At 38.0% G+C, this 25,975-nt stretch overlaps 1 protein-coding gene across 1 annotated transcript in view; it reads right to left on the reverse strand.

Moving 5' to 3' along the window:
* LOC105475770 (3-hydroxyisobutyrate dehydrogenase) overlaps positions 1–25,975 on the reverse strand; it is a 140,693-nt gene that overhangs the window by 92,199 nt on the left and 22,519 nt on the right. The window contains exons 3-4 of the mRNA XM_011731255.2: positions 17,763–17,872; positions 14,827–14,948 (exon numbers count right to left, since the gene is read on the reverse strand). Coding sequence (XP_011729557.1) covers positions 14,827–14,948; positions 17,763–17,872 — 232 coding nt within the window. The remainder of the gene's footprint in view (positions 1–14,826; positions 14,949–17,762; positions 17,873–25,975) is intronic.

The raw sequence follows: 25,975 nt of genomic DNA on the forward strand, positions 1-25,975 counted from the left end.
ATAAGTATGACTGCTATGAAGAAGAGAGGATGCCACCATGGAATGAGACTGAAGGGAGGAAGGTGTGACACAGTGTGGGAAGAACATTAGATTTAGCTGGAAAACTGATTCTAGTCCTAGAGTTGCTAAAAACCTAGAGAACCCTGGGCAAGTCACTTATCCTCTTTGAACCTCAATTTTTCCATCTATAAAATGTTAACAGAGTTAAATTAAATTATTAGTAAGGTCCTGTCTAATAATAAAACTGAAGTCTAGGAGCACAAGAGACATTTAACAGCTAGACATACTACAGCCATGCACTGCATAATGACACTTCAGTCAATGACAGGCTGCATATACAACATTGGCCCCATGAGATCATCACGGAGCTGAAAAATTCCAGTCACCTAGTAATGTCACAGGACAATACATTATTCATGTTTGTGGTGATGCTGGTGTAAACAAACCCACTGCACTGCTAGTCAGATAAAAGTGTAGCACACAACAATTACGTACAGCACATAATACTTGCTGATGAAAATAAAACAACCCTGCTACTAGTTGATGGATTTACTATAATTTTAGAATAAATAGAGTATATTCCTTCTATTGATAAAGAAAAGTAAGCTACAAAACAACCCCAGGCAGGTCCTTCAGGAGGTATTCCATAAGAAAGCACTGTTATTTTAAGACATTATATCTCCATGCCTGTTAGTTGCCCCCGAAGACCTTTCCAGTGAGACAAGACGTATAAGTGAAAGACAGTGTGTCTTAGTCCATTTAGTGTTGCTATAAAGGAATACCCAAGGCTGGATAATTTATAAAGAATAGAGGTTTATTTGGCTCATAGTTCTGCAAGCTACACAAGAAGGATGGCACTAGCACCAATGCATTTTCTGAGGGCCTCAGGCTGCTTCCTCTCATGGCAGAAAGTGAAGGGGAGCCAGCATGTGCAGACATCACAGGGCAAAAGAGGAAGCAAGAGAAAAAAGGGGAAGGAGCCAAACTCATTTTAACAACCCGATATTGCGGGAATTAAGACTGAGAATGCACTCACTCCTCACCTGCAAGGAATAGCATTAATCTATTCATGAGGGATCTGCCTCCATGGCCCAAATACGTCCCATGAGGTCTCTCCTCCAACACTGGGGATCAAATTTCAACATGAGGTTTGGAGAGCTCATACATCCAAACCATAGCACAGTAATATCCTATGAGTGAATGTGAAGGCTTAGGAAAGGCCCAGGCTAATGTGTGTGTTCATGTCTTCGTTGTTTTTTTTGTCTTGTTTTAAATATAGGGTTTTGCTCTGTCGCCTAGGCTGTAGTGCAGTGGTGCCATCACGACTCACTGCACCCTCAATCTTCCAGGCTCAATCGACTCTCCCACCTCAGCCTCCTAAGTAGATGGGACTACAGGTGCACACCACCACCCAACTGATGTTTGTATTTTTTGCAGAGAAGGAGTCTTGCCATGTTACCCAGGCTGGTCTTGAACTCCTGGGCTCAAGTGTGTGTTCACCTTGGCCTCCCAAAGTGCTGGAATTTCAGGCATGAGCCACTACGCCCAGCCCCTGTGTCTTCCTTTTTTAGAAAAGAGTTAAAAGGAAAAAAATTAATTAATAGGAAAAAAGCTTATAAAATATCAGGAAAAAATATTTTTTGTACAGTTGTATAATGTGTTGCTGTTTTGAGTATTATTACAAGAGTCAGAAAGTTTTTTAGAAATTTAAGTTTGTAAAGTAAAAATGTTACAGTAAGCTGGGGTTGATTATTGAAGAAAGAAAAATATGTTTTCTAAATTTAGTGTACCCTAAGTATACAGTGTTTATCAAGTCTACAGCAGTGTACAGTAATGTCCTAGGCCTGCACATTCACTCACCACTCACTGACTCATCCAGAGCAATTTCCAGACTCACAAGCTCCATTCATGGTAAGTGGCCCTATACAGGTGTGCCATTTTTTATCTTTTATATTGTATTTAATATTGTATCTTTTCTAGGTTTAGATATGCTTCGATACACAAATACTATTGTGTTATAACTGCCTACAGTATTCAGTACAGTAACATGTTGTATAGGTTTACAGCCTAGGAGCAATAGGCTATGGCCATACAGCCTAGATTCAGATTTGTGTAAGTACACTCTGATATTTGAACAATGATGAAATTGCTTTACATTAAGTGACACAACACTGCATTTATCCCAGCAGTCTGAAGAACACTATAACAACTTTTATTAAATTTTCACCAGCTTGGTCAAAACTCAGTTACCTGGTTGAAGATGGCTGACGACAGATATCAGACAGCCACCCTCTCCAGAAAGAAAAGCCAAAATTAGGAATAAAAATACCTCAAGTAGAAGAGAACATTAGAGTCCACGGGTGAATTCACAGCAAACACCAGAGGCATAGAAAGAGAAGAAAGAAAGCAGTCAGCTTAACCAAGATCAACCAAGAGCCCCGAGGGACTCTGTATTACAGGAAAATGGTAAGTAAAAGAGCTTCAGCAGTCCATGTCTCTGCAACGGACTGTTGCGATCTGATGAACCACAAGAGAGCTCCTCTACCTACATGAACCCTGACACTAGCGCAGGTGGAGATCTGCAAACGCTGCAAGGGCAGGCACTGCACCAGACAGGAAACTCATCCTGGGTCATTCGCCATCCCCCAAGACCTGAATGGCCGTGGTGGCACAGCACTGGCTGAATCCAAAGGACTTTAACCCACAGGGTATACTACTCCCCAGGGAAAAAATGGTACAGTGCACTGAAAGGCAGTACCTGGGACAAAGGAAACCGAAGCACACTCTACAGTGTCTGAGAGCTCCCTGTCCGGGGCTGTGAGAAGTGACTCCAAGCCCAGCGATTCACAAACCCTGTGCTTGGCTTTGCAAAGGGAGAGTGAACTCTTCTCCTACGGGTGGAACAGACTCTGTGATCAAGCTCTCACACACACACAGAGCATGGTACCCTTCCCCCTGCTCTGTGTACTTGCTCCTGCTATCACTGGAGGCTGGGCTAGGCAAGCTGGAGGGCTACCAGTGAGGGGCAGTGAGTGGTGACTGAAACCCCACTGGCAGCATGGCCTCCATGCTAAGGCTCACATGCAAAGGCAGGGCCCCTACACCGCTCTGTATAGCATGGCAGCACTGCTGCTACAGACAGCAGGAAAGCCTGGCAGCAGCATGTCTGGGGCTGTTGGGGGTGACCCTGTATTGCAGCCACCACCATCACCAGCCCACACAGATAGGGACCCAGAAGGTAATCAAACCACCAATATTGCCATTGCCCAAACCACTCCAGCTGGCCAGGGATATGAGAACCTGCTCACCTACCCAGCCCCCACTGCCACTACTGGCATTGGAGTAAGCCATGTGAAGGCATCAAGAATTGATCTGCCGTAACCACTGACACAGGTGCCAGCATGTATGAGGCTGTTCTTGCATTGCTATAAAGAAATACCTGAAGCTGGGTATTATAAATAAAAGAGGTTCAATTGGCTTTTGGATCTGCAGGTTGTCAGGAAGCATGGCACCAGCATCTGCACAGCTTTTGGAGAGGTCTCAGGGAGCTTTTCTCATGGTGGAAGGCAAAGGGGGAGAGGGCATATTACATGACCAGGTGGGAGCAAGAGAGAAGGGGGAAGGTGCCACACACTTTTAAACAACCAGGTGTCCTGAGAAGTTACTCATTATTGCGAGGACAGCACCAAGGGGATGGTATTAAAACTTTCATAAGAAATCTGCCCCCATGACCTCCCACCAGGCTTCACCTCCAACACTGGGGATTACATTCTTGGGCAGACAAATATCCAAACTGTACCAATCACACACTGCCCTGGGGAACAAAGCATGCACAGCCCACTGCTGCCACCACTAGGGCCTGAAGACTGGCCTACCTGGCTTCCCAGTCCACACCGCAACTTCACCACAGCTTCCACTAATAACTTCACCCTAATCCTCCAAGGAAATAACAGATACCAGTAAAGCTATTTACAGCCAAGGAAATCATGCAGTGACTATAATACTGCATGCAACCATAATCAAAGCCAAAGAGTCCTGCTCAATCATGAAACCACAGATATATCTTTAAGAAAAAGTCTTCCCCTACAAAAAGTAAATTCAAAAATAGGAGGAAGAGACTATTACACCAGATGCATAGATATCAATATGAGGAGACAGGAAACATGAAAAAGCAAGGAAATATGACATCTCCAAAGGAATACACCAATTCTCCAACAATATATATTAATTTTTTAAAATCTTCAAAATTCCAGATAATAAATTCAAAATATTGATTTTAAAGAAGCTCAGTAAAAAACAGATTAATTCTAAAAAACAATGCAAACAAATCAGAATAACAATTAAGGACATGAATGTGAAATTTACCAAAGAGATAGATATCTTTAAGAAGCAACAAGTAGAAACTCTGGAACTGAAGAATTTATCGAAGGAAATATAAAATACATTAGAAAGCTTCAACAATAAACTAGACAAGCAGAAGATAAAAAGCTCAGAACTTGAAGATAGACTTTTTTAAATAATGCAGTCAGACAAAAATAAATAATTAAAAAGAATGAGTAAAGCATTCATGACATTTGGGATAACATACAGTGACCAAATATACAAATTATCAGTATCTCCAAACCCACAGAAAAAGTGAAAAGATTAGAAAATCTATTTAACAAAAGAATAGGTGAAAACTTCCTAAGTCTAGCAAGAAATTAAAATATTCAGATACAGGAGGTTCAGCAATTCCCAAAAAGATACATTGCTAAAAGATCTTCTTCACTACACATTTTAATCAGACTGGCTAAAGTCGAAGCCAGCGGGATATGGTGGCTCACTCCTGTAACCCCAACACTTTAGGAAGCCAAGGTGGAGGAGCGCTTGAGCCAAGGAGTTTGAGATCAGCCTGGGCAATATACTGAGATCCCATCACTACAAAAATTTTTAATTAGCTGGGCATTGTGACGCATACCTATTGTTCTAGCTACTCAGGAGGCTGGGGTTGGGGGGAATCACTTGAACCCAGGAGTTCAAGGGTGCAGTGAACTTTGATCACACCACTGCACTCCAGCCAGGGCAACAGACTGAGACCTAGTTTCTAATAAATACATAAATAAATAAAGTCTTTTTTGTTTGTTTGTTTTGAGATGGAGTCTCGCTCTGTCGCCCAGGCTGGAGTGCAGTGGCGCAATCTCGGCTCACTGCAAGCTCCGCCTTCCGGGTTCACGTCATTCTCCTGCCTCAGCCTCCCGAGTAGCTGGGACTACAGGCGCCCGCCACCACGCCCGGCTAATTTTTTGTATTTTTAGTAGAGAGGGGGTTTCACCATGTTAGCCAAGATGGTCTCGATCTCCTGACCTCTTGATCCGCCCACCTCGGCCTCCCAAAGTGCTGGGATTACAGGTGTGAGCCACCGTGCCTGGCCATAAAATAAATAAGGTCTAAGCTAAACAGCAAGACAAAAGGACCTGGACACCTATAAAGGGAACCCCATCAGACTAACAGAAGATTTATCGGCAGAAACTTTATAGGCCGGAAGAGAATAGGATAATATATTCAAAGTGCTGACAGGAAGAAGAAAAAAAAAAACCTGGCAGCCAAGAATACTGTATCCAACAAAATTACTGTTCACGATGAAGAAGAAATAAAGTTTTTTCCAGAGAAGCAAATGCTCAAGGAATTAATTCCACTAGCCCAGCCCTACAAGAAATAATAAAGGGAGTCCTGAACCTGGAAGCAAAAAGACATTTACCATCATGAAAACACATAAAAGTATAAAACTCACTGGCAAAGCAATCACACAAAGAAAAAAGGACTCAAATGGTATCAATACAGAAATCCACCATGCCATAATGACTAACAAGGAGAGAAAAAGAAACAAAATATATAACATCATTGTAAAATAATTAACAATATGACAGGGACAAAGCCTCTCATATCAACAATAACCTTGATAGTAACTAAACAGATTAAATTCTCCAGTTAAAAGATACACAATGGTTGAATGGATTAAAAAAAAAAAAAAAAACAATCCAACTGCTTACAAGAAACTCACCTCACTAATAAGGACACATACACAGTTAAAGAATGGAAAAGATATTCCATGCAAACAGAAACCAATAGCAAGCAAGAATAGTTATACTTACATCAGAAAAAAACAGACTTAAATAAAGAACAATAAAAAAAGACAATCATTAATTGTAGGGCATTAAATAATGAAAAAAGAATCAATCCAGCAAGATGATATAACAAGTCCAAATTTATATGCACCCAACACTGGAGTACCCAGATTCATAAAGCAAATATTACTAGATCTAAAAGAAAGATCCAATAATAGCTGGGGGCTTCAACACCCAATTCGCAATGTTAAACAGCTCACCTAGACAGGAAGTCAAGAAATAAACATTGAATTTAAACTGGAGTTCAGACAAAACGGACCTAACAGACATTTACAGCACATTTTATCCAACAGTTGCAGAATATACATTTTTTTCATCAGTATATGGAACATTCTCCAGAATAGACCTTTTATTAGGCCACAAAATAAGTATGAATAACTTTTAAAAAACTGAAAACAGCCAGGCGTGGTGGCTAACACCTGTAATCCCAGCAGCTTGGGAGGCCAAGGCAGGCAGATCACTTGAGGTCAGTGGTTTGAGACCAGCCTGACCAACATGGTGAAACCCCATCTTTACTAAAAATACAAAAATGAGCCAGGTGTGGTGGCACAAGTCTGTAATCCCAGCTACTCAGGAGGCTGAGGCAGAAGAATTGCTTGAACCTGGGAGGTGGAGGTTGCAGTGAGCCGAGATGGCGCCACTGCATTCCAGCCTGGGCGACAAAGTGAGACTCAGTCTCAAAACAAACAAACAAACAACAAAAAACTGAAAACCTGTTAAGTATCTCTTCATACCACAATAAAATATAACTAAAATCAATACCAAGAAGAATTCTACAAATACATGGGTGGGGTTGGGGGGGAACATGCTTCTGAATTGACTAAGAAATTAAGATGAAAATAAAGGCTGGGCACCATGACTCATGGCTGTAATCCCAGCACTTTGGGAGGCCAAGATGGGAGGATCACTTGAGCCCCGAAGTTCAAGACCAGACTGGGCAACACAGTGAGAATCCGTCTCTACAAAAATCAGACAGGTGTGGTGGTGCACACCTGTAGTTCCAGCTACTTGAGAGGCTGAGGCTGGAGGATCCCTTGAGTCCAGGAGGTCGAGGCTGCAGTGAGCTGTGATTGCACCACTGCACTCCAGCCTGGATGACAGGGCAAGAGTTATTTAAAAGAAAAAAGAAAAAGAAAGAAAACATGGAAATTAAAAAATTTATTGGAACAAATGAAAACAGAAACACAATATACCAAAACCTGTGAGATACAGCAAAAGCAGTACTAAGAGGGAAGTTTATAGCAATAAATGCCCAAAGATTATAACATAACATAAAATGAGCAGAAGAAAATAAATAATAAAGATCAGAGCAGAGCTAGATGAAACAGAGACTTAAAAATACAAAGGATCAACAAAACAAAAATTTGGCTCTTCAAAAAGATAAATAAAATTGATAAACCACTGGTTTTAACCAGGAAGAGAAGAGAGAAGCCTCAAATAAAATCAAATGAAAAATGACACATTACAACTGATACCACAGAAATACAAAAGATCATCAGAGACTATTATGAACTATCATATGCTTAAAAAGCTGGAAAACCTAGAGGAAATGAAAAATTTCTAGAAACATACAACCTATCAAGATTGAATCAGAAAGAAATAGAAAACCTGAACTGACATTATGACTAGCAAGATGGAATGAATAATAAAACATCTTTCAACATGGAAAAGTCCAGGCCCAGACAAACTGACAGATGAGTTCTACCAAACGTACAGAGGAACTAATACTAATCTTTCTGAAACTATTCCCAAAAATGGGAAGAATTCTGCCTAACCCATTCTATGAAGCTGGAATCACCCTGATCCCAAAATCAGACAAGGACACAACAAAAAAAGAAAACTACAGGCCTATATCCCTGATGAACACAGGTGCAAAAATTCTCAACAAAACACTAGCAAACAGAATCCAGTAGCGCATCAAAAAGATAATACACCACGATCAAGTGAGATTTGTACTAGGGATGTAAGGATGGTTCTATGCAAATCAGTAAATGTGATACATCACAACAACAAAATGAAGGACAAAAACCGTATGATCAATAGACACAGAAAATGCATCTGATAAAATTCCACATCCCTTCACGATAATAACATGCAACAAACTAGGCATAGAAGGAACATACCTCAAAATAATAAAGGCCATATAAAACAAACCCACAGCTAACAACATACTGAATGGGGGAAAGTTGAAAGACTTTCTCTAAGAACTGGAACAAGACAAAGATACCCACTTTGACCACTCCTATTTAACATAAGTACTGAAAGGCCTAGCCAGAGCAGTCAGGAAAGAGAAAGAAATGAAAGTCAACTAAATTGGAGTAAAGGAAGTTAAATTGTCCCTTTCTGCTGATGATAAGATCTTACACCTAGAAAAACCTAAAACTCAACCCAGAAGTCTTAGATTTGATAAGTAAATTCAGTAAAGTTATAGGATACAAAATCAACACACGAAAATCAGTAGCATTTCTATAAACCAAGAGTGATCTAGCCGAGAAGAAACTCAAGAAGGCAATCCCACTTATAATAGCTATGAAAAATAAAGTATCTAAGAATAAATTTAACTAACAAGGTAAAAGATCTCTACAAGAAAAACTGCAAAACACTGATGAAAGAAATTGAAGATGACATAACCAAATGGAAAAACATGACATGCTCATAGATCACAAGAATTAATATTGTTTTTTGTTTTTTGAGACAAGATCTCACTCTGTTGCCCAGGCTGGAGTGCAATGGCACGATCTCAGCTCACTGCACCCTCTGCCTCCCAGGCTCAATTGATTCTCCTGCCTCAGCCTCCCAAGTAGCTAGGACCACAGGCGCACACCACCGTGGCCAGTCAGATTTTTGTCTTTTTAGTAGAGACAGGGTTTCACCATGTTGCCCAGGCTGGTCTCAAATGCCTGAGCTCAGGTGATCCCCCTGCCTAGGCCTCCCAGTGCTGGGATTACAAGCATAAGCCACCGCGTGCCCGGCCAAATTAATATTGTTAAAATGACCATATTGCCCACAGCAATCTAAATATTCAATGCAATCTCTACCAGATTACCAAGTTATTTTTCATAATATTAGAAAAAAAAATCCTAAAATTCGTATGGAACCAGAAAAGAGCCTGAATATTCAAATCAATCCTCAGCAACAAGAACAAGGCTAGAGACGCCACATTACCTGACTTCAAAACATTCCAAGGCTATAGTAATGTCAAGCTGGCCTTCATATCAAAACCACATTACAATTATTCTCCTTCAGAAAGAGTTTATAACACTTGTACTAAATAAGCACAGGTAGCACACTGATAATACAAGCAACATTACTACATAATTATGGAAATATCAACTTTATTGGCTGCATCCATTATTTACTGCTACAAAACACCCACCCCCAAATTTAGTGGCCTTACTTGTTCACAATTCTGTTGATAAGCACTTTAGATTGAGTCTAGCTGGAATGTTCATCTGCTGCTCAGCCCTAAGGTCACTAATTCTTGTATTTAGCAATCTTTATTTCCCTCTTGAAATACATGAGAACTCTTTAGAAAATATTATTTCCTAATACAGTAGAATATGCATTAAAGAACTATCATGCAGTGACCAAGGAGGAATTTCAGGGTGAATGGACTGCTCCAGCTCCTGAGTTCACTGCTACTCAGCCTGAGGTTGCAGACTATCTGAAGGTGTGCAGGTGCCCTCTGTGCCTGTTCAGCAGTTCCCTACTTAAGACTGGAGTGCTCAGCCTGCCACGGAAGACTGGTCTGCAGTTCCCACTGCTCAGGCCACTGAATGGGTAGGAACAACCACTGAATGGTCTTAAGCTGTTCTTGCACGGGCTCTTAAGCAACATGGAAAAATGGTTGATGAAAAATAAACATCAGTTTCTAAAAGTTGAAAAAAAAAAAAACCAACAACAAAAGAACTATCATATCAGTCCTTCAATTCTGCCAGTAATTAATAGTATGGTCTTGAGGTAAGTTACCTAATATCTCTTGGTGTTACTTCCATCCTTGGTAAAATGGGAGTATCACTGCTTATCCTGTCTATTTTCACATGGTTGTTTTTCCAGTTGAAGTCAACCCAAGTTTTTAAACATTTACTGAAGACCAACCATGTTCTAAGCATTACACTGGAAAAACAGAGACTAAAAAGACACATTTCATAGTGTGTAAGAATGTGAATTTTTTTAAACTTGGAAATAATCCAAATGTATATCACAATAGAAAGAAGAAATAGTGATATATTTATATAGAATACTACAGAGCAGTTAAAATTAATGAACTACATGTAACAACCATGTAATAGAGATACATTTTATGTACTGCACATGGGCATCTAGCCAAACGGGTGAGCAGGGGCTGACATTTAATCCACATTCAGTGTGTCAAACCGCAAAGCCTGACGTAAGGTCACATGTGTCCACAGAAAGGCATACCTTTTTCTTTATACAAAGGTTCATTCTGCTCATCTGAAGGGATATTTTGGTACAGACAGGTGCCCTTTCTAATTCTCACACAGGCACCAAGTAAGCCAGTGGCTCCAGTAACACCAGGGATGAAATTCAGAAATACAATGTAAAGTGAAAAAGCAAGTCACAGAATATGCTCATTATGATTCCATTTCTACAATGTTCCAAAGATGGAAAATAAACTACTGTTTAGAAATAAAAACATACGGAGTTAAACTATTTAAAAAAAAAAAAAAGGAATGTGACATGAAATTCAGGAAGCTGGTTACCTCTCATCAGAGAGAAAAGAAAATAGGATCAGGGAAGCAAGAACTTCAAAGGAAATAAATAGCAAGGCTCTAGTTCTTAAACTGAGTAGGGGGTACGTATTAGTTCAATGTATACTTTATACTGCACATATATTTTATAAATATCTTGTACATATATTCAATATTTAATTTTAAAAACTGGGGAAAAAAACTTACTCCCTGCACTTAAAAAGCTTAAACTCAAGAGGAAGAGAATCATAGCCTATAAACACAGTGTGATGTGGGCTCTGATAAAGACATACACATCAAGGCCGGGCATGGTGCCTCACGCCTGTATTCCCAGCACTTTGGGAGGCTGAAGAGGGCAGATCACCTAAGCTCTGGCCAACATGGCGAAACCCTGTCTCTACTAAAAATACAAAAATTAGCCGGGTGTGATGGCAGGCGCCTGTAATCTCAGCTACTCGGGAGGCTGAGGCAGGGAGAACTGCTTGATGCCGGGAGGCAGAGGTTGTAGTGAGCCAAGATTGCTTGACCCCGGGAGGCAGAAGTTGCAGTGAGCCAAGATTGCTTGACCCCGGGAGGCAGAAGTTGCAGTGAGCCAAGATTGCTTGACCCCAGGAGGCAGAGGTTGCAGTGAGCCAAGATTGCACCACTGCACTCCAGCCTGGGCGACAGAGCAAGACTCTGTCTCAAAAAAAAAAAAAAAAAAGATGTACAGTTTGACAGCTTCAAAAAGAAGCACCAAGCCCATTTTACATGATGTGATTATTACGCAGTGCATGCCAGTATCAAAACATTTCATCTACCCTGTAAGTATATACACCTATTATATACCCACAAAAATTAAAATTAGAACAAACAAATAGCAGCACCAAATAGGCTGAGGCATGCCAAAGTGCTTTATAAACTACTATCTATACCATAAAGTGATAACTACACCAATATTAAAGTGGTTCTTCACACTGGTTTCAGGATAAATATAACAAGTTTAAGCATTACCTACTTTTGATTTTTAGAAGAAGTCATACAGCACTTAAATATAATTGTATTCTTTCGAATAAGGATAATGTATGCAGGAGCCATTACACAGTGGGTCTAATAAGTATCAAAATGAAACCTGAGGAAAACTTTCAATCTGTTACTCCATAGGCTAGAACAATGATTAAGTAATAATTCTTACTTTACTCCCCAGAATAATACTTAGCAGGAAGTAGGGGGAAACACTTGACTAAATAAACCAATTGCTTCTCAAAAATCAATACTATTTTAAATTCATCTGAGTTTTTTTAAAAAAACTTCTCTTTAAAATACTAACCATAGACTAATAGAAGTATGTTTCCATTTACAGTTTTAGAATACTACTCTATTTGTATGTACCTATATATAAATCCATGACGCATTTTTTAAAGTCTGGAATAGGAAATAGATGAAGACTTGGGAGAAAGGGATGGGGAGAAATTCTTCAAGTTTTTTTCAAATGATCTCAAATACTCTACGTTTCAAGATTGATGAACACAGGACTTCTATAAAACTGTGGGCCCATTTTGGTTATCTAAGCCATGCTTTTCCCACCTCCCTTTTGAAACCACCACCCTCACAGAGTTGATGGAGAAGTACAAGCCAGGCTTTAGGCAGAATTATAGTCAGGCACTGACCAGGGTGCACTGGGGCACTTCAACCCATTTCCCTGTAGCTGGTAACTAACCAAGGGTCATGTGGCATGCTGACCACCTGCTCCCCCATTGTTCCTATAGACAGAATCTCTGACACTGGACCTTTTTACCCAAGAATTGCTTATGGCATTTTCAGGTCCTGAATTCCAGCAGAATGGCTGAAGCCATTCTAAAGACGTCAACCAAGGAACCAAAGAACTCTGCACAGGAATGCGGTTTCTTCATCTCCCTGTCCCAGGAATTCACCCCTTGCTTCCTGACCAATCAGCAATCCCCACATTTTAGCCCTACCTGTTCAGACCCTTTACAAGCTCCATCCCCAAACCCTTGAGGGAGGAGGATTTGAAGGATCCTCTGTCTCATTTGACTGCCCTACAATTATTAAATTCTTTCTCTACTGCAACTCCCATTGTGTCTGCATACTGGTCTGTTACCATGCAACAAGCAATCAAACCCAGTAGTCCTATAACACTTTGGTTTAACTTTATTTAGTTAAAATACAATAATTTTTAAACCAGCCCATTTAAGTGGGAAGGTAGAACAGTTTGTAACACACCATGTTAAAAAATATAAACATAATAACAATAAGACCAATATAAATAAGCTGTTATTATATACTGGTTAACCTCATAATGATCATGTGTCAACCAATAAATTGCCACAAATCACCCCTGCACAAAGCTTTTAATCTACTGTATAGTGCAGATTCAGGTGTATTCAGTTATATTAGCATTTTTGTACACTAAAACAACAAACCAAAGTTTAAAAATTGCTTGACAAGAACTAAAGAGTAATTTCAAAGTTTTCTCACAAGATTGTATTTTAAAGGTTAAAATAATGTTTAAAACTCAAATTGGTATTTTTTATTATCAGATTATAATTTCAGGTTGTACTCCTGAGGCCAAAGAAAATCAATCAATGGCAAGAACATTTGTACCATATCAATTCTCAAATTCAACTGTAGAACCACTCTAAGAAAGACCTGTTCAGTTTATTAATTCCAACCAATAAAAACCACACAAACACCAACCTTAAAACCGCTTATTAGTATTTTGTAGGTACTTTTACTCAAAGTACCTATACCACATCATAAATCTTTATACCTAAATCCTATTTAAGTAATTCAATACAACAAATCAGAAGAGCTAGCAATTATTTATTCCTCCACCTATATTCAAAAATCATTTGGGATATAAGGTACCTTTACAAGATCATTAAGTTCTTTATAAAAAAAAATACAAAATGATTTAAATTTCTATATTTTACTTTTTAATTCTAAAGCCCACAATCCAGTTTAATGTAACTGGAATAAAATTCATATTCTGCTGCCTACTGCTATACTGCTACAAATACATAATATAAATGTGTACACAGTAATTCTGATTACACAGTAATTTTGGAAAACTTGGAAATTACAGAAAAGCCATACTATAATCCTGCCATTCCAAACTACCCAGATACCCACTATTAATATATGAGTTAATAGTAAGTTTTTAGAATTTCATTACTGGGTCTTTTCTTCTAATTGAGACAATCATATGACTTTTAACCATGTTAACATGGTAAATTATATGCACAGATTTTCTAAAATTAAGCCATCTTGGCATACATGGGCTAAAGGAAACTTGGTTATAGTGTTTAATCTCTTTCATACATGGTTGGATTTAGTTTGCTAATATAAAGTTTTTACATCTATATTCATAACTAAAATAAATCTACATTTATTTTTTCTTTTTTATAACATTTCTATCTGGTGTAAACATCAGAGTTATACAGGTGTTACAGAATGAATTGGGAAGTATTTCCTCTTTTCCTATTCTCTGGAAAAGTTTGTATAAAATTTAGATGATCTGCTCCTTGAAATTTTGGTAATATTCATCTGTAAAATGATCTGAGCCAATGTTTCCCTTGTGAAACAACTGTTTTTCTTTTTTCCACTTGTTCAATTTCTTTAACAGTTACAGGATTATTTAAGCTGATTATTTTTTACATTAGTTCCAAAAAAAATTTTCTAAAAACTGATATATTCCTATCCACAGTAAATGGACCAAAAATTCACAACACTTCGAAGTTATGACACTTTTTTATCTGAATTTAAGACTAACAATGTTACTTAGACTTGAGAGTACTAAATAACATGTCGGTTTGTTTTTATTTTTAATGAGTGAGAATCCTGTAACAAGTCTAAAAATAACTACCACAAAACCATATGGTACCACAAAACCATAATTGCTACTTCTGATAAACATAAATAGGTTTGCATATATTTTAGCTACCACTTACCACCAGAAACAGGGGCATCCATGAAAACTGCTCCCATTTTCTCAACTTCTTTGGCCAATTCTTTTGAAACTGCAGGATCAATAGTGCTGGAATCTATTAATAACGAGCCCTTCTTCACTTTTCTAAGTAAATAAATAAAAATATTTCTAGTTTACAATTCCGAGTAAAAATTTCATGCACCTACCTATAGAATTAGAATCTGCTAAAAAGCTGCCATATATCAAGGAGGATTTTAGTTTAGTATTAAAAACATTATTTTAGAATAGGTTTAAAAATCTCATATTCTTTTTGAGATCAATTATAGTTCAAAAGTAAAGCCAAACTCTTTCAAAAGATCCAAAAAAACCTGATACATTACATGGTATAAATTCTGATTTCAGGTGAAGTACACACTAACCACAATAATAAACACGAAGCTAAGGCGTAAGCAATTTAAAACACCTATTAACTTTAAAAGGGTATTAGATAGGACTTAAATTTTTGTTTGTAAAGTAGTTGGGTCTTTAAAAAGTAATTTATTTGTCTTTAACAAGTCATACTGCAAATTTCATATATCTGTGTTATTTCCACTATGAAGAATAAACATAAGCAATTAAAATCTAGTCATTTGTGTTGAGATGGCATTATTACTTTATAACTGTAACTTTTTAATGACAAAATAAAATATCAAACAGGTAGAAAGGAAAATATATGAAAGAATCTGGAAATCTCACAGTCTTTTTGGCTTTTTAGGGTAACTTACGTATATACACTATAAGGCACTGTCTATCTTCACTAGCTAGGAAACTCTAACCTAAATTATAATTTCTTTAAAGGGTATGGCTAACCTTTAATTCAAACTTTCCAAAGTTCTTTAAGACATGGTCTCCCACCTCAGCCTCCCAAGTAGCTGGGACCACAGGTGCATGCCACCATACCCATCTAAGTTTTAAATTTTATATTTATAGAGATGGAGTCTCACCATGTTGTCCAGGCTGATCTTGAACTCCTGGGCTCAACCAATCATCCTGCCTCGGTCTCCCACAGTGGTGAGATTACAGGTATGAGCTACTGTGCCTAGCCAAACTTTCCAAAGTTCTTACTATAGATATACTAACCCAGAGGACATGGAATCATGATTAGAAAATTAAAACTGAATAAATGTAAACACTGAAGAAGAAAACAGAAAAATCATTGATAAAAACTACTAAAAGGAAAAATCTTTCTATTAAAAAAATAGCACACAAAATGGTTTAAACATAACCAGGCATGGTGGCTTATGCCTGTAATCCCAGCACTCTATGAGGCCAAGGCAGAAGGATCACTTGAGGCCATGGGCTGGAGACCAGACTAGGCAACATAGCAAGACCTCGTCTAAAATAAAAAGAAAAGAAAAATATATACATTAAAAATTGTTTAAACAATTTTAGACATATGAATTGTTACAATTCAAATGCAATGGTTGGGTATATTTCACAGAAGAGAAATAGCATACTGTACGAGTATGTAGGTTTCTCTTTAGCCTAAAAAAATAAGAATTAAGTTTATCAATCTGTGATCTTAATATTTTAAGATCTTAAACCTTCAAACCAATGGAAAATCATCCAAAAAATTATACATGCAGTGGGCGTATGGAAATGATCCTTACCCAGAAAAAAATAACCACCCATAAGAAGCAAATTATAGCTCAAGGTAAAGTCAAACTTTTTAAAAACACATCCTGGACCAAACTGTTCTGATAGCTAGTCACCATATTCCTTAGCAAAGGATATTAACAAATATAGGGCTATGTCTCCTCAGAAGTTTTTAGTAACTTTTCCTTCAGAGGCAAAGCAGGACCATAACTGAAACAGGCTAGGTAACAGGACAGCTAGGATGCCTCTGGACCACACACACTGTGGCCCTGAGAGCTCCATCCAAAATGAGTGTCTTTTAACCTTCCCTGAAATCTAAACATTTATCTTATCAGTTTTCTGCCTAATATCCAAGTGTCTTTTGCTTCCTTCCAAGTTGGTTAGTTTTCCAACACAATTCAATTTCCAAAAACTTCAAATTTCACATATTACAGTTTCCTGAAATCAAACCCTTTCTTTTAGCCCTTCTTGTGACTACAGCATCTACCAGTTTGCTCTAGCTCTTTGTTGAAATTCAACAACAAAATAAGTTAGGAATAGAAACAGTGAGATGAGAAAACTAAGTTGGGAATTCAAACACTATCATCCTAACATAACCACAAGGGTTTGGCAATAAGCAGCAATTAACCAAAAGGTTTCTCAGAGCCAGGGAAGACAGGCACAGATTAGGAAACTCTGACCTAAACTTTATTTTACTTAGCCCATTTATGCCTACTGTTCCATTTACACTAAGTTTGTTGGAGTTATTTACATCCTACTGCTCAAGGTCATTGCCAAGGTCTGATTTTTCACAAAAAAATTTGCAACCTCCGACATAAATGGGTTAAAGAGCTACTGCTAACCTTTAATTCCAACTTCCCAAAGTTCTTACTAAAAACATACTAACCCACAGGACATACGATAACTTTTTTCATATAATAAAATGTTAAACAATGGTGTTCTTTCCAATGTTTGGCTATATTTTTCTTAAAACTCTTTTCCTGAATTTCTATAAGCTGTAAGAAAATTATATTATTAATAGTTGCAGCTTAAAATGTAAGCTTTAAAAGTCTCCTAAACATGTTACCAATGAAAGGGTAAGTTTAAAATCCAAGAGTTAAAGGAAAAAAATGAAACCAAAAAAATTTATACACAATGTCACATACTTTACTTCAGTGAAAAAAAATAAGCCTTTTACAATGAGAAAACCACACTATTCACTGTATGAAATAAGAACAGTATAAAAAGGTTTAACAAACACAATTGTAATTTCCTAATAGTTCTAACACGTGAAATTCATGAACTATCACAACAAGAAAATATCCACAGTTGAGAAATACATACTTTAGAATCCCATTTGCTCCAGAATAAGCTTCTATTGCATTGATACTTGTGGGCAGCATTGTAATAATTCTGTCAGCTTTTTCAGCAACATCTGCTGGGGAAGATACTACCTTTAAAAAAAAAATTGCAAAGGCACATTATTTAAATTATAATGTAAGCAGTTTCTAGAGCACAAACAGGATCCACTTTTCATGCATGCCTGTAACAGTGACAGTGCATAAAAACTAATCCTTGTTTGCAAACGACCAAAAAAAAAAAAGCTTACTGCCCAAAATAAAGGCACATCATTATACATATACAGATGCAGTTTCTGTGAAATCAAATCTATCGTTTATTTTTAAAAGTGTGAAGAGAGTTGAGGGTAAAAGGGCAAAACCCAGCAGTCCTGGGAACAGACACACTTCTCATGGGTTCTTCCAAGTTGGATTCCTAAACAGCATAATCTTTGGTATACACTTTGACTAAGAAAAATATTATAGTACAACAATGCTGGTAACTCAACTGTAGGACTCATTAGTGATTTGGTGGGCAGCAAAATCCCTTAACAAAATCTCAAGTCCCAATCCCCACCATCCTCCAGTCTCTATTTTCAAGCAAAAAAAGAAGAAAATATAAGTCTGTTTCAGAAAAGAAAAGGTCAGGACAAGGACATAAACACTTACTACAATGACTGCAAGTACCACCAGGAAGGCTAACAGTATGAGCTACCTAAACTTATGTGGAAACTACATACAGAATAAAGATATATGAATAGGCATCAGGGCACTCTCTCAACCCTCATTTCTGCTTTATTAACGACCACAAACATACTGCAAAGGAAAGTTGCACTGTCTATCCTGTTTGTATAGGTGCATGCATGAGTAGATGCACTGTCGCTCAAATCCCCCACCCCCAGCTCTCTCGCTCTTTTCCATATATTCAACTTGAGAAACCTGGCCAGTCAACTGGCAACCAAAGAGGTCAGGAGAGACCAGGAGCTCCCTCCTTGACTCAAATTACCCTTTAATAGAAAGAATCAGCTGGGCATGATGACTCATGCCTGTAATCCCAGCACTTTGGGAGGCCAGAGCAGGACTGCCTGAACCCAGGAGGTCAAGACCAGCCTGGGTAACACAGCAAGACTCCATCTCTACAAAAAAACAGAAAAATTAGCTGGGTGCAGTGGTGCGCACCAGTAGTCCCAGCTACTTGGGAGGCTGAGATGGGAGGATAACTTAAAAAAGCCCAGGCGTTGGAGGTTACAGTGAGCTATGATCACGCCACTGTAGTCCAGCCTGCCTGGGCAACAGAGCAAGACCTGTCTCTTAAAAAAGAAATCCGGCATCCCAACTGTCACAACATCTTCTGTAAAGCCTTTTTTCTCTTCGTTGAAAAAAGACAAAAGACTATCAGGCAGATTATTGAAGATTTCTCTCCAGAATGAGTCACATATGGAAAAAGAGACATATTTCTACATACATTATGCATGTAGAAACACGTATTTTCTACTAGAAAATGTGAAGTGACATGTAAGCATCTTACAAATAGGAACGCCTCTGCTTTTCATGTGGTAGAAGTTTACACATTTTATATTTTACGTGCATTTGATGAAAGTAAAAGAATAGGAAGCCAAAGAGAGTGTGTAATCTAAATATTAAGAGCTAGAAGTAATTACATTTCAATTTCCACAAGAGACTATGAGTTTCTAAATCAAATTCAAGATAAATGTAGCTTTAACAAAAAGCAGTTTCTTAAGTCACACTTTAAAATTTCAGTAAATCAAGTATCCTGGCATATGGTGTATTAACAAGGTAGGAAATGACATTATAAAACATCTCAGACCCTAAAACAAACAAACAAAAATTCTCTTTTAATGTTTCACTCTAAAGACAATGCAGCATTTTAGAATCTACAATGAGATACATTCAACCTGTATATTTTGATACATAATGAGGATTTGCTACAAATAATTCTAAAAATTAAAAAATTTTCCATCAAATTACAAAGAAATGCTTAAGTTGCATGAAAACCTTTCCTACACCTTCATAAATATTGAGACTCTAGAAGAGGCAACTATTTCCTGGCAAACAGTTGAAGTTTACTCAAGAAAAATAGAGCTCAGTGAAATAAGAAAAACAAGTTGTAGTAGTCATACTTCTCTATTCCTATACTATACCAAAAATATGTTACTTAGACGGCCCCATTTATTCATCCTACTCTAATAAACACAATGCAAAACAATGGCATACTTTCCTTCTATTCCAGCTCCATCCTTCTAGATCTTTCAAGGACATCAGTAAGCCATGAGGTCTAAGAGTTAATTCCAGACTTCCTCTTAGGAATTGAGTTCTCTCTCACTGAAGGAAATTAAATTCCATCTACATAACTCCTTTAGAGGGGCCCTGAAGGGCACCAACAATTAGTTCACAGGTCAAGGGTGTTTCACACCTCCAAGTTTCCTAATCCCATGAACTGGCAGTGCCAATTCAGGCACTTGCCAAGTGCATGGGGTGGCCAATCAGCCCCCTGCATCTCTAGCATCTGCTTCTTGAGATAGTTGCATTGCCAGAATACTGTTAACCCCTCAATTATACAGGAAAGTAGTGTCAAAGCTCACAGGCCCAGAAAAAACACACAACAGTAGTGATAGCTGGAAATGTCACCACTGTACTGGCCACAACTGCTCTAAATCTAATAACACACAGTCTCTCTCTCTCTCTATATATATATGTAGATATATAGACATACAGATATACATGTATATATGGTATATCCTAACAGTCTCTAATTTGTACTACAAAGGCATGTTTATTAGACAGATAAACAGACATTCAAATAATCTCACCATCCATGTGATGACTTCAAGACCCTGAAATAACTGACTGACAAATCTGGCCACAACTCAAAAGCTGGGAGGAAAAAAAAAAAAAAAAATCAACCTTGTTGCCAGTCTGACATCAACTACAAAAGCCTTTAGAAGCCAAACTAATTGAGTCCCTTCAATTACATTTGCTAATTGAATGGACAAGCAAAGCCAGCATGGATCAGTGAAAGGAACACTAATTTGGGAAGCCAGAGACCCGGGTTTAGTTGCAGCTCAGCCAAGAAGTCACGGGTGATTTTGTGTAAACTATGTAACGTCTCCAGCTTCAGTTTCCAAATCTATAAAATAAAAACAGTGATTTGGATTATCTCTCAGCGTTCCCATCCCCAAAGTAAAAAGGAAACTTAGGCAGAGATACTTTTCATATTTAGTAATCTCAAGTTCTAAGAAGGTATAGTTCCCATGAAAAAGGGCTGAGGGGACTGGAAGCACGTGCAATGATTCAGCACAAATGCACAGCATTAGCAGGACTTTCACCGTGCAGGTTTTCAACACCTCCATAACCCGGGATGGTCACTGGCCTGGCTGATTCTGGGACATGGCTCTGCTCTGATTGTGAAGGCTGCCCCAGACAGATCTGCTAATTCCAACTGCCTCACACTTATACTATTATGAATTAAAATAATTCTACTCTTCTATTATCTCAATTTTGACTATAGGAAATTGGTTTCTGTGTATACCACAACACAGTCTTTAAGATTTCTTGCAGCCAACTTATCTGAATTTAACTTCATCTGTATGCCAGTGTGCATCAACGGCGGGTGTGTTAATATAAAGAGCAGAGGACTGAATAAATTAAAAATCTGCTAAAATAAATTAAAGATCTGTTTAATAAAAACAAAAATCTGCTTTGCTGCATGAGGAGGGGGGTGAAGAGCCAAGAGTAATCTGAAGGGACTACACCCTCTTTTTACATATCCATTGGGAGAAGACAACTGTTACCTAGTTGCTTTACATGAAGGGAAAAATCTTGCTGCCTCTTCTAGATAAAACAGTCACGTAAGTCAAGTTCAGCACTGCTTCCAAGTAAACCAGATGGGTAACAGAAATTTACAAAGAAACAAGAAGAACTTGATCTTGTTAAACTTGCCACTCCTGTGTTTTTTAATCTTTAAAAGTACTATTTAAAAGTACTTTTTAAATACTTTAAAAGTAGAAAAGCACAATTACTTCAAAATTACACTACACTTGGAAAACTGACAAAAGTGCTTTGTGCCTACATCTTGAAACATTTGGTCAACAATGATGGAGCCCACTCAGCAAGAGGCTTTTAACGCTCTCATTTAACAAGACCTGAGTGGATGCCAGATTAGATCCCAAGAGATTTACTTAAGCAAACATGTTCAGCCTTACAACTCAGGAACAACAAAATGGTTTCCAAGTTTTTAAAAAGAAAACAAAAGAAAAGAGAATCTAATTAAGCCTAGTTCAATCAGAAAACTCACACAGAAGTGGTGCATACATCCCAGACTTTTGGCATAGATCAGGAGCATCTCCAAGGAAAATCCTAGACAATGAAAACAAAGCACAAGTCGCATGTCCTTGATGCTAAGGCCTAAGTTAAAAAGAAAAACCAGTATTTTCCGCAAAATAAAGGTGGGTCAGAAGGGGCAGTGCAGAATAGACTCAAACAGGAATACTGCCAAATCACTTTACCGCCTAGCTTGGTTTTAATTTGTATCTTCATTCTTTCATTTAGAAATATGTCTCCGTATCACTTCTTGGCCTTTGGGCTATAATCAAGAATGAAAATATATCTATGACTCTCTTTCAACATATTCTGGACTCAATAATGCAGCCGAGACAGTGGTGTTTGAGGTGTGTTGGAGAATAAAGATTTTGGAGAAAAATGCTATAGCTACAATAACAGCAGCAGCAGCAGTAATAACAACAGCAGCAGCAATAATAGCAGTAGCAGCAGCAGTAGTGGTACTTTCTATGTGCCAGGTTATTTTGGGCTAAGAGAAAGATACTCTTATCCTCATTTTATATAAGAGTAAGAAATTTAAGCAGAGAAAGGTTAAGTCATCTGAAGTCACACAGCTATCAAATGGCAGAGCTGAGATTTGAGCCCAGACAGTTTAGTTCCAAGGTTTATGTTTTTAAATCACTACATTCACAATTTATTGATTCAAAATTTCTAAAATATGAAGATCTGATCATTATTATCAGTTACATTTTTTAAAAAGATGCTAAAAGTTGAAATGATGCATCTGTTTCCAACAGAAACACGAATATAATAAAGGGATAAGCTATGACAAACCCACAGCCAACATCATAATGAATGAGCAAAAGCTAGAAGTACTCCCCTTGAAAACCGGAACCAGACAAGGATGCCCTATCTCATCACTCCAATCAATATGGTACTTTAAGTCCTGGCCACAGCAATCAGGCAAGAAATAAAAGCCATTCAAATACAAAGAGAGGAAGTCAACCTATCCCTGTTTGCAGACATGACCCTATATCTAGAAAACCCCATAATCTCAGTCCAAATGCCCTTTAAGCTGATAAACAACTTCAGCAAAGTCCCAAGACACAAAATCAATGTGCAAAAATAAGTAACATTCCTATATACCAATAATACTCAAGCCAAGAGCCAAATCAAGAACACAATCCTACTCACAATAGACACAAAAAGAATAAAATACAGGAATACAGCTAACAAGAGAGGTGAAAGATCTCTATATCAAGAATTACAGAACACTGCTCAAAGAAATCAGAGATGACACAAATGGAAAAACATTTCATGCTCATGGATAGGAATAATGAATTTTGTTAAAATGGCCATACTGCCCAAAGCAATTTATAGATTCAATGCTATTCCTATCAAACTACCAATGACTTTCTTCACAGAATTAGAAAAAAACTATTTTAAAATTTATATGGAACCAAAAAAGGAGCTCAAATAGTCAAGGCAATCCTAAGCAAAAAGAACAAAGCTGAAGGCATCATGTTACCTGACTTCAAACTCAAACTTTTCTACAGGGTTATAGTAACCAAAATAGCATGGAACAAAACAGGCACACAGACCAATGGAACAGAAAAGAGTTCCAGAAACAATGCTGCACACCTACACCCATCTGATCTTTGGCAAAGTCAACAAAAACAAGCAATAAGGGCTCCCTATTCAATAAATGGTGCTGGAATAACTGGCTAGCCATATGCAAAAACCTGAAACTGGACCCCTCCTTACACCATACTCAAAATTCAACTCAAGATGGATTAAAGACTTAAATGTAAAACCTAAAGCTATAAAAAAACCCTGGAAGATAATCTAGGAAATACTGTTTCTAGACATAGGACCTGGAAAAGATTTCAAGACAAAGTTACCAAAAGCAATTGCAACAAAAACAAAAATTGATAAATGGGACCTAATTAAACTAAAGAGCTTCTTCTGCACAGCAAAAGAAACTATCAACAAAAAGTAAACAGACAACCTACAGAATGGGAGAAAACGTTTGCAAACTATGCGTCCCACAAAGGTCTACTACTCAGAATCTATAAGGAACTTAAATCAACAAGCAAAAATCAAACAACTGCATTAGAGAGTAGGCAAAGGACATGAACAGACACTTCTCAAAAAAAGACATACACATGGTCAACAAGCATATGAAAAAATGTGACCATACTAATCATTAGTGAAATGCAAATCAAAACCACAGTGAGATACAGTATCACACCAGTCAGAAAGGCTGTTATTAGAAAGTCAAAAAATAACATGCTGGCAAGGTTGCAGAGAAAAGGGAACATTTATACACCACTGGTGGGAATGTAAATTAGATGAGTTATTGTGGAAGCAGTGTGGTGATTTCTCAAAGAACTCAAAGCAGAATTACCATTCAACCCGGCAATCCCATTATTGGGTACATACCCAAAGGAATATAAACAGTTCACCATAAAGACACATGCACCCGTATGTTCATCACAGCACTATTCACAATAGCAAAGACATGGAATCAACCTAAATGCCCATCAATGGTAGACTGAATAAAAAAAATGTGGTACATATACACCATGAAATACTATGCAGCCATAAAAAAGAATGAGATCATGGCCTTTGCAGCAACATAGATAGAGCTGGAGGCCATTATCCTAAGCAAACTAATCCAGGGAGAGAAACCAAATACCACATGTTCTCACTTATAAGTGGGAGTTGAACACTGAGTACATATGGACACAAAGGAAGGAACAACAGACACTTGGGACTACCTGAAGGTGGAGGGAGGGAGGAGGGTGAGGATCAAAAAACTACCTGCCAGGTACTATGCTTATTACCTGGGTGGCAAAATAATCTGTACACCAAACTCCTGTGACATGCAATTTACCTATATAACAAACCTGCACATTACCACTGAACCTAAAAGTTAAAAAACATCTTCAACTGCAAGCTTCCTGCGGGGCTTGGAGGCTGCCCTACAAACACACTCATTTTCTGAGTCCATCATTCTGCCCAACTTATTTTAATAAACGCTTATATAATAATAACTTCCCTCTGATGTTTTTAAATTTAAAAAAAGGGATAAGGCCGGGTACGGTGGCTCACACCTGTAATCCCAGCACTTTGGGAGGCCGAGGCAGGCAGATCACCTGAGTTCAGGAGTTTGAGACTAGCCTGGCCAACATGGCGAAACCCCGTCTCTACTAAAAATACAAAAATCAGCCAGGTGTGGTGGCAAGCACCTATAATCCCAGCTACTTGGGAGGCTGAGGCGAGAAAATCGCTTGAACCTGGAAGGTGGCGGTTGCAGTGAGCCGAGATTACGCCACTGCACTCCAGCCTGGGTGACAGAGCGAGACTCCGTCTCAAAAAAAAAAAAAAAAAAGGGATAAGGAAATAGAAATGTCTACATATTTTATGAAAATGACCACAACAAGTTCAACCAATTATAAATGCCCTATCAGAATAGGTTAACACTTCAAGGCATAAACAAGCTATTAAGTAGTCATGTAAAACGTATTAAACATATCAAAGTTTTTATTTCCCTAATAATCCACATACAGTCATGCAAAAGAGATACGTTCTGAGAAATGCGTTGTGAGAAAAGAAAAACAACTTGGAGCAATCTGAGCTATGTGAGGTTTGCAAAATTTATCAGGCCCAGAGAGACGTGAGCATAGGACTTTGGTCACCACCACCTTCCGTGCCCAGTGGTAATTACTTAAAGGCATTTTTGTTCCTGACTAGCTGCCTCACTTATTATGGTCATGTTCCTGAAATCTGGAATACAAAGAACAGTGTACAGCCAATTAATAATTTATGTTAACGTAAACTCTTGCTAAACAACTTAGGAACTGCCTCTTCTTTTTTCCTTAAAAACTCACCTGGGGCCAGGTGCAGTGGCTCACACCT

Source organism: Macaca nemestrina, chromosome 4 (genome assembly GCF_043159975.1).
Source record: "Macaca nemestrina isolate mMacNem1 chromosome 4, mMacNem.hap1, whole genome shotgun sequence".
Taxonomy (NCBI): Eukaryota; Metazoa; Chordata; class Mammalia; order Primates; family Cercopithecidae; genus Macaca; species Macaca nemestrina.